Source organism: Solanum dulcamara, chromosome 4 (genome assembly GCF_947179165.1).
Source record: "Solanum dulcamara chromosome 4, daSolDulc1.2, whole genome shotgun sequence".
Lineage (NCBI taxonomy): Eukaryota > Viridiplantae > Streptophyta > Magnoliopsida > Solanales > Solanaceae > Solanum > Solanum dulcamara.
In genome coordinates this window covers 20,441,930-20,455,000 of record NC_077240.1, presented here as the reverse complement: position 1 = coordinate 20,455,000, position 13,071 = coordinate 20,441,930, and the positions used below count along the sequence as shown (strand labels likewise).

Genomic DNA, 13,071 nt, shown 5'->3' with positions numbered 1-13,071 from the left:
CGAGTTGAGGTCTGGTCTTGAGATGGCTGTCGGGGTTGAATCTTTGAAAAAATTTGGATCCCTAGTCAAATGTTGAGGTCAGGAGTCAGGTTAAGGCCCCGATTCAAAAGTCGAGTCTCAATTTGACATTGACTCTCGATTCGGGTGTCAGGGTTGGGTTCTAATATTTGATAAATCAAGTATCCGCTCAAAAGAATCCAGATACTGATGGAATACTCTACTCATCAAATCCATAAACATCGTAGGGGCATTGGTTGCCCCAAAAGATATCACCAAGAACTCATAATGGCGATAACGAGTCCGGAAAGTTGTCTTAGGAATATCCAGTGGCCTAATCTTTAACTGATGATAGTCATACCTAAAATCAGTCTTAGAATACAATATCGCACCCTGTAGCTGATCAAACAAATCATCAATGCGAGGAAGAGGATACTTGTTCTTGACAGTCACCTTATTCAATTGTCTATAGTCATTACACATTCTCATCGAACCATCTTTCTTCACAAAAAGGACCGGTGCACCCTAAGGTGACACACTAGGGTGATTAAACCCTTTACTCAACAAGTATTTTAACTAATCATTTAACTCCTTCAACTCAGCCAGAGCCATACGATATGGGAAAATAAAGATGAGCTTAGTGCCCAACACCAAGTCAATAGCAAAATCAATGTCTCTATCAGGAGGAACGCTAGGATGGTCAGTCGAGAACACATCAGCAAACTCCTTAACAATGGGAATGGACTTCATAAAAGGAGGATCCATACTAGTATCCTGAATAAAGGCTAAATAGGACAAATACTCTCTATCAATGAACCTCTGGGCTCGAATATAATAAATCACCTTACTAGGGTAGGAACCAGTAGTACCCTTCCACTCTACCCTCGGGACACCAAGTATTGCCAAAGTAACAGTCTTAGCATTACAATCAAGGATCACATGATAGGGAGAAAGTCAATCCATACCAGTATCATATCCAAATCAGCCATCCTCAAAATAATCATGTTTACCCAAGTGTTGTAGCTAGACAAAGAAACAAGATAGGATCGATACACTCAATCCAACACTAAGGGCTCACCTATTAGTGTAGAAATATGTATAGGTATAGGTATATGATCACATACTAAATCAAAACCAGAAGTAAAGTAGGTAGACACATAGGAGAATGTAGACCCCAGATCAAATAATACAGACGCAGATCAATGATAGACTGGACTATACCTGTGATGACTATATCAGAAGCCTCAACCTTCGGTCTCCTCAGGAAAGCATAACACTAGTCTCCTCTACCACCTTCTATCTCATCAATACCCCTACCACCATGCTGGGACTACATCACCACCACCAGGAGATCTACCGCCTCTACTTGCTGTCTGGCCCCTTCCCCGACCTCTAGCTGGAGGTGCTGAATCTCTCTTTGGAGTAGTTAAATAAGTACAATGGGCCCTAGAATGAGTCTATAGAGGACACTTTCTAATCAAAAGACTCGCATCTCCACAACCATAACAAGACCTCAAAACAGAGAGTTACTATAACGAACCAGAAAAAAACACCTTAGCCACCTCGGCCAGAATTGTGAGACCCACAGGCCACCTGCATAATATCAACTGCTCGCATAGAAGTATGAATAGACATCTGGCACTGAAATGAACTACCACTCTTTTGAGAACCTCTGTCTCTGAATGAGGCGCCTGAAAACTAACCGTTGGTACAAAACCTCTCCAAACTCCTCTCGAACCATTAACTCTGCCTTCTAGGTGGTGCTCATAATGGACTGAAGGGAACCCCCCTCATGGGCATATCTGAACACATAGGATAGGATGGAGAAAGTCAACCTCTCACAAATTTGCGGACCTTTTCCACCTCATTTGGAATCAAAGACATGGCATAACGAGATAGTTGAAGAAAATATGCCTCATACTCAATAATGGTCATTCCACCCTAGGTTAAGCTCTCAAACCTCAACCTGTTCTCCTCACGCACGCTCTAAGGAATAAAACGATTCTGAAATGCACTAGAGAAAGCATCCCCTCAACTAGAAGAGATCCCACTGACCTAGCCCTTACGTACGTGCTCCACCACTCTCTAGATGGTCCACGAAGCTGAAGAAACAAAAATCAAACACACTCGCATCAACCATCCTCACATCCTTAAGTATCTCCTGGCACAAAGTCAGAAACTCATGAGTATCCACGCCATTACCGCTATGAAACTGGGGTGGTTTCACCTTATGAAACCTCTCATAACATTGCTGATCATCAATTGTAAAGATCACATCTGGAGCAACCTATGCACCAACAGCTGGTATGGGAACCAATGGTCCTGATCCTGAACAACCAAAACCTGATGTTGCTTCTGGGTCTGTGCCCCTACTCTAGTCTGTGAACCCTGTGGAGTGCCTTTGCACCCTAAGTAAAACTCTCTAAAACACCTAGTATCCTTCATAAAGTCTTTTGAAACAATGGTGTCGTGAACCCTAGAGGAATGTAACACCCCAAAAAAACATTTCTACGCCAAGACCCGAAGCATTTTTCATATGCGTATAGGATCGAACTCGATGAATTCTAGTTAGATATATGAGTTAGGATCAATTCTTAAGTATTTAAAGTGTGATTGATGTGTTTAGGGGTCATAAGGGATCTCTAACACCAAGCCAAGTCTAAAGAATTTCTATCGGCTAAGTTTCCGAATGGGTTCGTATAAGGGTCAACTTCAAACGACCATATCTCTTAGTATATAATGAATTAGGTAGCCTATAACTATCAAATTAAATATCTTTGAGTCGTATTTCCAACACCATCGAATTTTCTTCATTTCGAATTTGGAGTCAAAAGTTATAACATTTTTACTACAAACTATCGCTGCAGTGGGGCTTGGCGCGACGCGCCACCAGAGCGCCAGAAACTAGCCTCAGTAGTTTGGCCCCTGGTGCGACATGCCACTATAGCACCAGTAGGGGTTTTAGCCTATTTTCCAGATTTTAGGGGCATTTTGTAGGTGTATTTCACCTATTAAGAGGCCCCTAAGTCTTCTACACTCTCACTCACACTCTAAGAATAAAAAAAAGCCCTAACCTCCCAAGTGCTCTCAAAGTCTCCTTATTCCTCCATCTCCAAGAAGATCAAGCCTCCATTTCTTTTCAAGTTTTTCAGTCAAGAGTTGACTCCTCAAGGTATGTGGGTTTACATCCATGGGTTCTTCCACCCATGGAGCCCAAATATTTTCTCAACTTGATATTTCAAATTCTAATGGTGAACCTTCATGGGCTTTTACAAAATGACTCTTAATGCATATATTATGATATATTTAGGCTTATTGACATATATTGATGTATATTGACTCTTAATTTCATCAAATAAATGATTTGTTAAAATGCCTATATGAAAGTTTGAAAAGGGTTTAAGGCATATATGGTGGGTTGTTTTAAGATATGTATTTTGATGCATTTCCATCACCCTTATGCATGCAAGTATTCTTTAAATATATTTGAAGGTCTTTGTGAATTGAACTCACCTAGTCTTCTCATATTGAATGAAGTCGAATTGAAAGTTTAGGAAGCAAATGTCTAGGTTTAAAGGAGTCTTGTGAAATGATTGAATGATGACGAAAGGGATTTTAGCCAAAGAAAGGATTCAATGTGAAGGGACAATTCTCACATATTTGAATCAAATGAAATATTTTAATAAGCTATTCCACCGATGAAGATGTGATGTCTAAAATTATACAATCCCTATGTCATTATGATACTTAAATATTATTCTGTGGGATTGACCTAGCACCGGATGTAGCATGTAGATGGGGACTCGACCTAATGAGTCCTTTAGTAAAGTCTTGTGTTGCATTAACTATGCGCCAACATAGGAGCCCTTGTAGGCTATTTAGGCTAGTGGATCCACAATTAGCCAATAAATTTAAAGTTAAAGAACGTTAAAGTTGACGGAGTCCTATCCGGCAAGGAGACTCCCCATGCCAACATAGAGGGTTATATTGGATTCTATGTAATAACTCACATGGTCTTAAATATCGGTTAAGGTCACTTCCCCACAAAAATATGAATGTTTTAAGGTTGTTTTTTTTTTTATGTTCAATGCATGCATTCATTATGCATATTGCTTACTCATGTCTCTCTTATGTTCTTCATTTCATATCATGCTCACATACTTAGTACATTCAAAGTACTAACGCATACTTTTGCCTACATGATATCACTATGTAGGAACCGACGTCACTCCTCGACCTTCTCCACGTGGCTAGCTCGAGTTAGTTTGAAAATTGCTTGTGGTGAGTTCCCATGTTTCGGGAACAACATCCTTTTTATTCTAAGCTTATGTTATGTAAAATAGTAAGACCTTTATTAAGGCATTTTTGACACTTATTTTGAGGGTGATCTAGGGACATGTCTTAGCCCTCGCCAAATCTATTAGTTGAGGTATGTTTGGATACAAAAATGAAAAATGTTTTTAATTTCCGCTTGTTATTATTTACCATTACCAATGAAATGTTTAATGAATGCTAAGAGGCTTGGGTGAGGTACCTCTGGGTGTCTCATTCGCCGTGTCACGTCTAGGACCTAGGTTTGGGTTGTGACTAGGAACCTGGTCCTCGCTGACCTCAACTTGTGGCTCTGGGAAGCCTCTCTACCATGGCCTCTAACAAGTGCCGCTCCTCGGGCACAACCTCTAGATCGGCCCCTACCCCTATCTCTAACTGGAGTCTCAAAAACTACTTCGAGGACTGCCTTCCCTCTATCACCTGACATAAAAGCTCTGGTCCTCGAGATCTTCCATAACAACACGTGACACTTAGCACTAACGATAAAATCCACACACGATAAAGGAGAATGAAGTAAAGGAAGTTTTCTAGCAGTCTTCATAGCCTCTCGAAGATAAGTACAAATCTCTCTGTATCGATCCTCGAGACTTTACTTAGACTTGACTTGTACACGTGAGATCTATGAATCTGGGCTCTGGTATCATTTTGTCACGACCCAAAATCGGGTGTGATGGCCCTTTTCCTATTCAACTAGGATAAGTCAGCATAAAACCCAATAAAAGCGGAAATAAGACAATTAAAGAGATTAAAACAAGAGCGGAAGTCTTTCGATAACATAAGCAATCCCCAAAACGTGGTTGTCACATATACTAGCCTATAATAGACTGAACTGAAAGATAAATACAACTCTCGACGTCTTTGTTTCTCAAATAAAACAAAGCATAATTAAAAGGGACGAGGGAGATCGTAGGTCATCAACAACTACCTCTCAGGTCACCTCAAAAGCCTTAGATGATCAAAAAAGTGAATACTTATTGTCCAGCCTCACAACCTACACAAGTGTAGAAGTAAGGATTGAGTACCAGCAATACGGTACTCAGCAAGAGAACTAGGAAAACCATGAAAAACTAATAGAGTACACAAACTCTTTTCATCCCAACCAAACCTCCATGACTACAACCTACACAGAAATTTGCCCAATATAACATTTACAGTTTACAGTTCATTATATTTCACAATTTGTGGTTCAAGTATTGCAAATTACAAGTAAGTCCAAAGTCCAATCACAAAATATCAAGTTTATCACCTAGAATAGGCAAATAAGAATGCACAGTCAAATACTCAAGTAGAAATCACAATCCTTAGAACCATTTTCATTCGGCATCATAATCAGTCAATCGTTGGAACCATTTTCCATTGGCATCATAGTAAATCAATTGCCGAAACCCTTTTCCATCGGCATAAACATCAATAAATCGCTAGAATCATTTTTCTTCGGCATCGCCAGAACCATTTCTCATTGTCATAAACATGAATCAATCGCCGGAACCATTTTCCTTTGGCATAATTACAATCACTCGCTAGAACTATTTCCCTTCGACATAAACATAAGTCAATCATTAGAACCATTTTCATTCAGCATAATCATAAGTTCATCAAATCACAATGTTCAAGAACAACATATACATAAGCATGTTCACACAATAATGAGGAAATGATGCGTTCAACAAAATCATAATCACAATGAAGTTATTCAAGCAATTCATCACATACGCATCAATACCAAACAAAATCACATCACACTTTTTAAGTCAAGAATTAGCAACACATTGCCTTTTTATTACCTCGTCTTTCAATTAGGATTAATTCACATGAACAACTACCCGTAACCTCATTCCCCTTACTCCCCAACACAAACCAGAAAGTAATTCGGGTATTCTACGAGTTTCACGGAGTTTTTGAAGTTCACTTTCCTTAATCAAATCACGATCAATTACTAACTTGAGCCTTCCCCTTTCAAATATATTCCGGAACACCACAATCTATTCGAATAATGATTCACAATCAAATTCTAGAACTAATGACACCAAAATCACGAAGTTCTAGAAAAAGGGTTAGAATGGCTCAAAAAATTGATTCCGAAAATGGGATTTAAATATGAAATTTTTTACATGAAAATGTTCCTCACAGTATTAGCAATCCATTGGTGAAAATCAATTCTAAAACAGAACTCAAATCAGTTCAAAATCTCTAATTTTGTAAAAGTTCATGTTCTTGAGAAAACTGAATTATGGCATTGAAATCATGATTTTTGATGTTATAATCATATGGAATCAATGAGTAATGACAAATTAAAATAAAAAACACTTACCAAGTCACTTTACCTCGAAAAATCACTTTCAAATCGCCTCCCATGAGCTCCCAAAACTAAAAAATGATGAAATGGGGTTAAACCCCGAAATACACTCTCTGATGTCGCTTTTGCAGAACAGGGTCGTGTTTCGCGACCCTCACCTAATTAACCAGACTTGGCTTTCTCAATGGGGCCTCGCTTAAGCAAAGGTTGCTTTTGCGACAGGCCCCTTGCAATCGCGGGGCCTACAACATAGGAAAAACACAACAATACACAACTTCAAAAAAATAACTCAAAGGATCATTGGGATTCATTTGGAATCCCGTACACACAAATCATATATGCAACACTACTAAATTCGACGTTCTGGACTCAATGGAACCATTGAAATTTGAATTCGAGGTCTCCTTGATTCAAAACCAGATAAGTCGCAACGAAACTTTTAGGCCTCAAAATACCAAATCAAGCTCCGCACCTCAAAAAATTCAACCAAGGATACCCCTAGGTTTAAAATCACCCCTCGAATCCTACGGAGTCGTGGGAATTCAATTCTGAGCATTCGATCGCTGGATATTGACCAAAGTCAACACTATGGTCAAAAACTCAATAATTCCCAACTCAAGGCCCCAAATACACGATATGGCACCAAATCTAATTACGTCAACTCTCTTAGATCAAATTCAACATTCCGGAGCTGATGGAATCAACGAAATTTTATTTCGAGACCCGAAACTCTGAATGACCTCAAATACTATTTTTAAGCAACTTAACCTTCTAAAACTCAAAACTTTCCAAAAGTGTCAATTTTTCAAGGAATTTCACGAAAGCGACTTCGAATACTGATCAAACATGACTTAGGCCAACTACCGAGAGAGGTAAAACAGTCATTTTGCAAAAATTACCAAAAATAACCTTCATGACCATTACATTTGATTAGGAAAAGTAAATATTGAATTTGATAGACTTTTTACGTAAAAATTTCTTATTTATAAGACACAAAAAACCACAGTAGCTTACAACTAAAAAATAATCCTACACTATAATCAGCACCAACATAATATGGGTAGCTCATTGAAAACTATTTTGTGATTTCCATTACCCTAATTAAAATTAATTAAGTAGTGGAATATACATAATAAAATGATATTCTTTTTTAATAATGGAGAATTTATGCTACTTAATTCCTAGTTCATTAACGTTATTAAGAGGGACAATCCGGAAATTCTTTTTTAGTAAGCACGTTATATATATATATATATATATATATATATATATATATATATATATATATATATATATATATATATATATATATATATATATATATCCTCCTCTATATATAAGCACACTTTGTTCTCATTACTTCCTTATTCTTATTCACAAAGCTAAGCACTATATCCTTGTTCTTATTCTTCTCCAAACAATTAAACATGACCATCTTCTCTTTCACTCTCCTGATTGCTTTTTCCTTAGCGATCACCCTCACTCAAACCTCACTTTTACGGCCAGAAGCTGAAGCAAAGTCAGGTGGATTTAGCATTGAGCTGATCCACCCTGCTTCTAAGAGGTCTCCTGCTTCCCTTTCCACTGAGTTGGTTCCGGATCTTCTTGGCGTTTACTTAATAAATTTTTCAGTTGGAACCCCGCCGAAGTTCCAACTCGCAGGGGCTGATTCTGGAAGTGATATCAACTGGATACAGTGTGAGCCATGTGTCCAGTGCTACTCCCAACATCTCCCCATATTTAACTCTTTAAACTCTTCTACCTATAAGGCACTGCCTTGTAACTCTTCTAAATGCTTGGGAGAATGCCATGGAAGCCAATGTACCTATGGCACGAATTATACTGATCAAAGTTACTCGTATGGTGATTTAGCTACTGAAATTTTTACTTTCTACTCTCCACAAGGATTTCAGGAAATTTCTTTTCCGGATATTTTGTTCGGATGTGCTCACAGATCCAAACTTCAAAATACTGACCAAATGACAACCGGCATAATGGGTCTTGGCATTTCTCCAATGTCCTTAGTTTCGCAAATTAGTCCTGCCTTTGGAAAAAAATTCTTCTATTGTTTTGTGCCTTTGGCACAATTAGATGTCCCAAGCACACTCACATTTGGTGAAAATGCTTGGGGGAGTACTGGATCAGTACTATTCACTCCTATTCACTCAAATCCATCGAACTCTTTCTACCTCCTAACTCTGCTGGGGATATCGGTTGGTGATAAAAGATTCGACTTTTTTGGTAATTCCTCAACTATTTCTCCAGAGGGAAATATTGCCATCGACTCAGGAACTACCCTGACCGTCCTTCCTACACTGTTATACAACCAAGTCAAAACAACGATTTCACAAGCCATCAATGTGGAACCGTTGGTTAACGAGAACTCAACTAACATCTGCTACAAGGATTTGAATGCCTTTGATGTTCCTCCGGTAACAATGCATTTTATTGCAGCAGACGTGCCTCTATCGAAGGACAATATAATATGGCCCGCGGGTCAAGGAATTTGGTGCCTAGCATTTCGACCAACGGAAAATCAACCTTTTTACGGGAATGTGGCCCAAACTAACTTCCTAGTAGGTTACGATCTAAATAAAATGATCGTATCTTTCAAGGCCACTGATTGTACCAAAATGGCCTGATTAATTAATTTAATCCCAAAATTTAACTATCTTCTTTTGTATCCATATTATTATGGAAATGTCTCTCAGTTCAAGTTAGTTCTAATTTGGAACCATTATAAAAAATATATTTTTAATATTTATGTAATCATATCAAATTAAGTTTCTATATATATTATGAAAAATTAATTTTGTTCACGAACAAAATACAAAATTAACTTTACGTACGTCAATGATACAATTAACCCAACTCTTACCTATTAAGACACCTAAATCAAAAGGGTACAGAACACTTAATTTAGTGGTAAATTAAATGGATTCAAAAGACCAAATTTAATACTTTATTCGATTAGTATTTCAAACTCTTTTTCCTAACATAGAAATAAATTAAATCCACCACTTCGGGACCTAACATGATGATCTGCTCAATAATAGGAGAAGAAACCATAAAGAGAGAAAAATAAAAAAGTAAATATCTCAAAAAATCACTCAAGTAGGTGGATTACTTGATGTGCTAAATTTTACAATTAAAATACTATAAAAAATAATACCATATTTTAATACTTTAATTCCTAATTAACCAAACCAACAAACAACCCCTTAAGGTCTCCTGTACCTCAATCTTGAAATATAGTGACCCACTAAAATAAACAATTCAGGTAAACTGAAGCGTCAACTTGCAAAATATAGTAGTAACTTTCTTCTTCTTGTTGTAGGTAGTATTCCTTTTCAAGAAAACCCATATAACTATAAATTTAAAAAGAAAACATAAATATCAATGAAGTTGCATCCACGCTTTTATGTCAGCTCACAGAGGAAAGTATAAAATATACCATTTCTATTTTTATATAGAATAATGACATCTCAACATAGGATGACAGTATATATTTGGTATGCGGCCAGCAAAAATTCTCAAAAAAAAATAATAAAAGAATGCGAAGGAAAAAAATAAGGATAAAAGCACGAGATGATTTATTTGATAATACAAATCACTATTATTAACAAGAATCTACTGTTGTCCGCAGAATTGGAACATAAATTATAATTATTGTGAATTATGACCAATGGTTAACCTTATGAAAGGAAAAAAAAAAACATATTGCATCATGTGGTTTGTTTTAATATAATACTAGTGTACACATTCGCGCTTCGTGAGATAATAAAAAAATAAAAAAATAATTTTGAAAAATTAACTTTTAGTATTTTTTTTTATTGGAAAAATATTAAATGTGAATTTGTACAAAAATAATTAAATGTGAATAACTTGTTTAAATTAGTACAAAATTCTCTAATTAGTTTTTTGTTTTTTAACATGAGTTAGTGACACTTATATTTTCCAAGTTATTAGTGTAAGATACAATTAAAGAGGTTGATATTTGTAAATTACAAAAAATTCAGAGATGAATAGTATATTTTATGGGGAGCTTAATACAAAAGATGGACAGTAACTTTAAAAATAAATTGTAATATTTGCAAATCCGCTATTTTATTTTGAATCAGTTTGTGGACAATTGAATTTTAAGGGATAGCATCTCTATCTTCTCAAAGATTGAAGATAAGATCTGCTTATATTTTTCCTCTTTTCAAATCGCATTATAAAATTAAATCAAATTTATTAGTGTTGTTGTTCTTTAGAAATCATTTTAAAGGAAGAAAAAAAATTCTTCTCACAAATTAATAAAGAGAGTAATTAATTACCACTTTTCATAGGACTTTAAGACAAATAATTATCAATTTTATTTTCTTTCATATGTCCTAATCAAAAGAAAAATTGTTACGAATGTTTGATAAATAAAAGCCATGAAAAAAATAATTAAAGTTTTATGTTACGTAACTATTTATTTTTTTCCTTACAATTTTTGTTGTCTTTTTTTTAAAATTGTTAATAATACATCAAAAAAATTAAAAATAAGCACAAAAAAAAGGAAAAAAGATAAAGATATAAGTTTGCTTTATAATATTATTTTATTGAATAATAAATTATCACTAACATATTAAATTAATGACAATGACTTTTGGGCTTTCTAAACTTAAAAAGGGGTGGATAATTTCTAATATATCATATAAATAGGAGAAATTAAAAAAATACCAAGATATTGAGAAAACAATATCATTTTTGACTTTAGAGGAATGCTATGTCTCCTTAAGTTCTTCATCATCATCATCATCATCATCATCATCATCATCATCATTATTATTATTATTATTATTGACTTTAGAGGAATGCTACGTCTCCTCTATTAAGTCTAGCATCATCATCATCATCATTATTATTATTATTATTATTATTATATTTTTTTTATTATTATTATTATTATTATTTATTATTATTATTATTATTATTATTATTATTATTATTATTATTATTGGCAAATATTTTGAGGATAATAGAAAACAAAGAAATCAAAAATAAATTGACAAAAAAAATAAAATAAAGTGCAATAGTGGTAGAGAGGTGCCACAAAAATGATGAATTTTTAGCCCAAGAATTATGTCACATCATCATGCTACATATATATACCAATAAATTTATGTTAACAACAAAATAATTAATTTTATATTACAAATTTATCCCTTGATATATAAAGTGTAAAACTTTTTGTAATAGAATATATTTTGTATTTAAAGTAATTAATTGAGAATACTAAAAGAAGCAACAAAAAGTGTATCTATATACATTTTTGTAAATCATTCAATTTTTTATTTTACCAAACTAATCTAACCATCTCTCTTGATAAATCTTCCAAGACCATCAAACTTCCTTCTTCATCTTGATGAACTTGTACCAAACTAATGTGATCATCTTTTTTAAATAAATCTTACATTGCCATCAAATTTTGTTCTTAATCTTGATGAACTTGTGTTTTGCTATTATGAAACATGAAAACATTCTGAAGAATATATGTATGATGTTCATCAAAGTGATGAACATATTATCACATCACCTTTTCTACATCCTCTCTTTTGATAATTAAATACATGATCTATGAAAAAAATGAAGAAAAAACATCAAAAAAGAAGAAAATATATATATATACTACTAATAAAAAAGAAGAAAAAGAAAATGAACATTCAACAACTCCATAGATGAATGGTATTTATAGATTGGTTAAGCCATAAACAATTGGTAGAAGGAAATTGTCACGCCCCGGGAGGGTACCCTAGACGTAACCGGCACTCAGAAACCATTTCTGGCTCCCAAGCGAACCACATAGCCTGATCACACATCCGTTCATTCATTCAATCAACGGAAGATAAAAAACAATAAAGAGAATATTCGGCGGGCAACTCAAAACATCAATCTAACTCAAAGAATAAAGGTCGTAGGCCAACATTCAACTAAAATATTTGTCATTTAAAAATAGTTTGACAAGAATAACTCAAGGATAGAAATACTCAATCGACTCATCACTATCTAGTCTATGAAGCCTCTATCACTACTATCTAATTGGTGTCAATGACATGTTCATGGCTACCTCAAATAAAAATAAAAAGGGCTAACTCGATGCAAGAATACACAAACAGTGTCCTCCGAATGTAGGGGAGGACTCACCAATACGCTGAGTGCAAATAGATCCCCAATGATGCTCCTATTAACGATCTCATAAACCTATCTCTGCATCATGAAATGATGCAGGCCAAATGGCGCCAGTACGTGGAATGTACTAGTATGTAAAATTGCAGAATGAAACATACCTCAAGGAAGAGTAACGCTGATTCAAATATCTCAACTCAAGAAGATAAGAGAAACTCAAATAAGGCGTCATAAGTCTAAAGTAAGAATACATTTTTGGACAAAGACCAATCACACATCATACAATCCAT

At 35.1% G+C, this 13,071-nt stretch overlaps 1 protein-coding gene across 1 annotated transcript; it reads left to right on the top strand.

The window, feature by feature from the left end:
• Positions 1 to 8,052: 8,052 nt before the first annotated feature.
• On the top strand, positions 8,053 to 9,267 carry LOC129884084 (aspartic proteinase CDR1-like). Its single transcript, XM_055958449.1, has one exon. It carries the CDS (start codon positions 8,053 to 8,055, stop codon positions 9,265 to 9,267), a length of 1,215 nt encoding a protein of 404 aa, XP_055814424.1.
• Positions 9,268 to 13,071: the final 3,804 nt, after the last annotated feature.

Coding starts and splice junctions, on each gene's coding strand:
- LOC129884084 (XM_055958449.1), top strand. CDS start 8,053: ATGACCATCTTCTCTTTCACTCTCCTGATTGCTTTTTCCTTAGCGATC.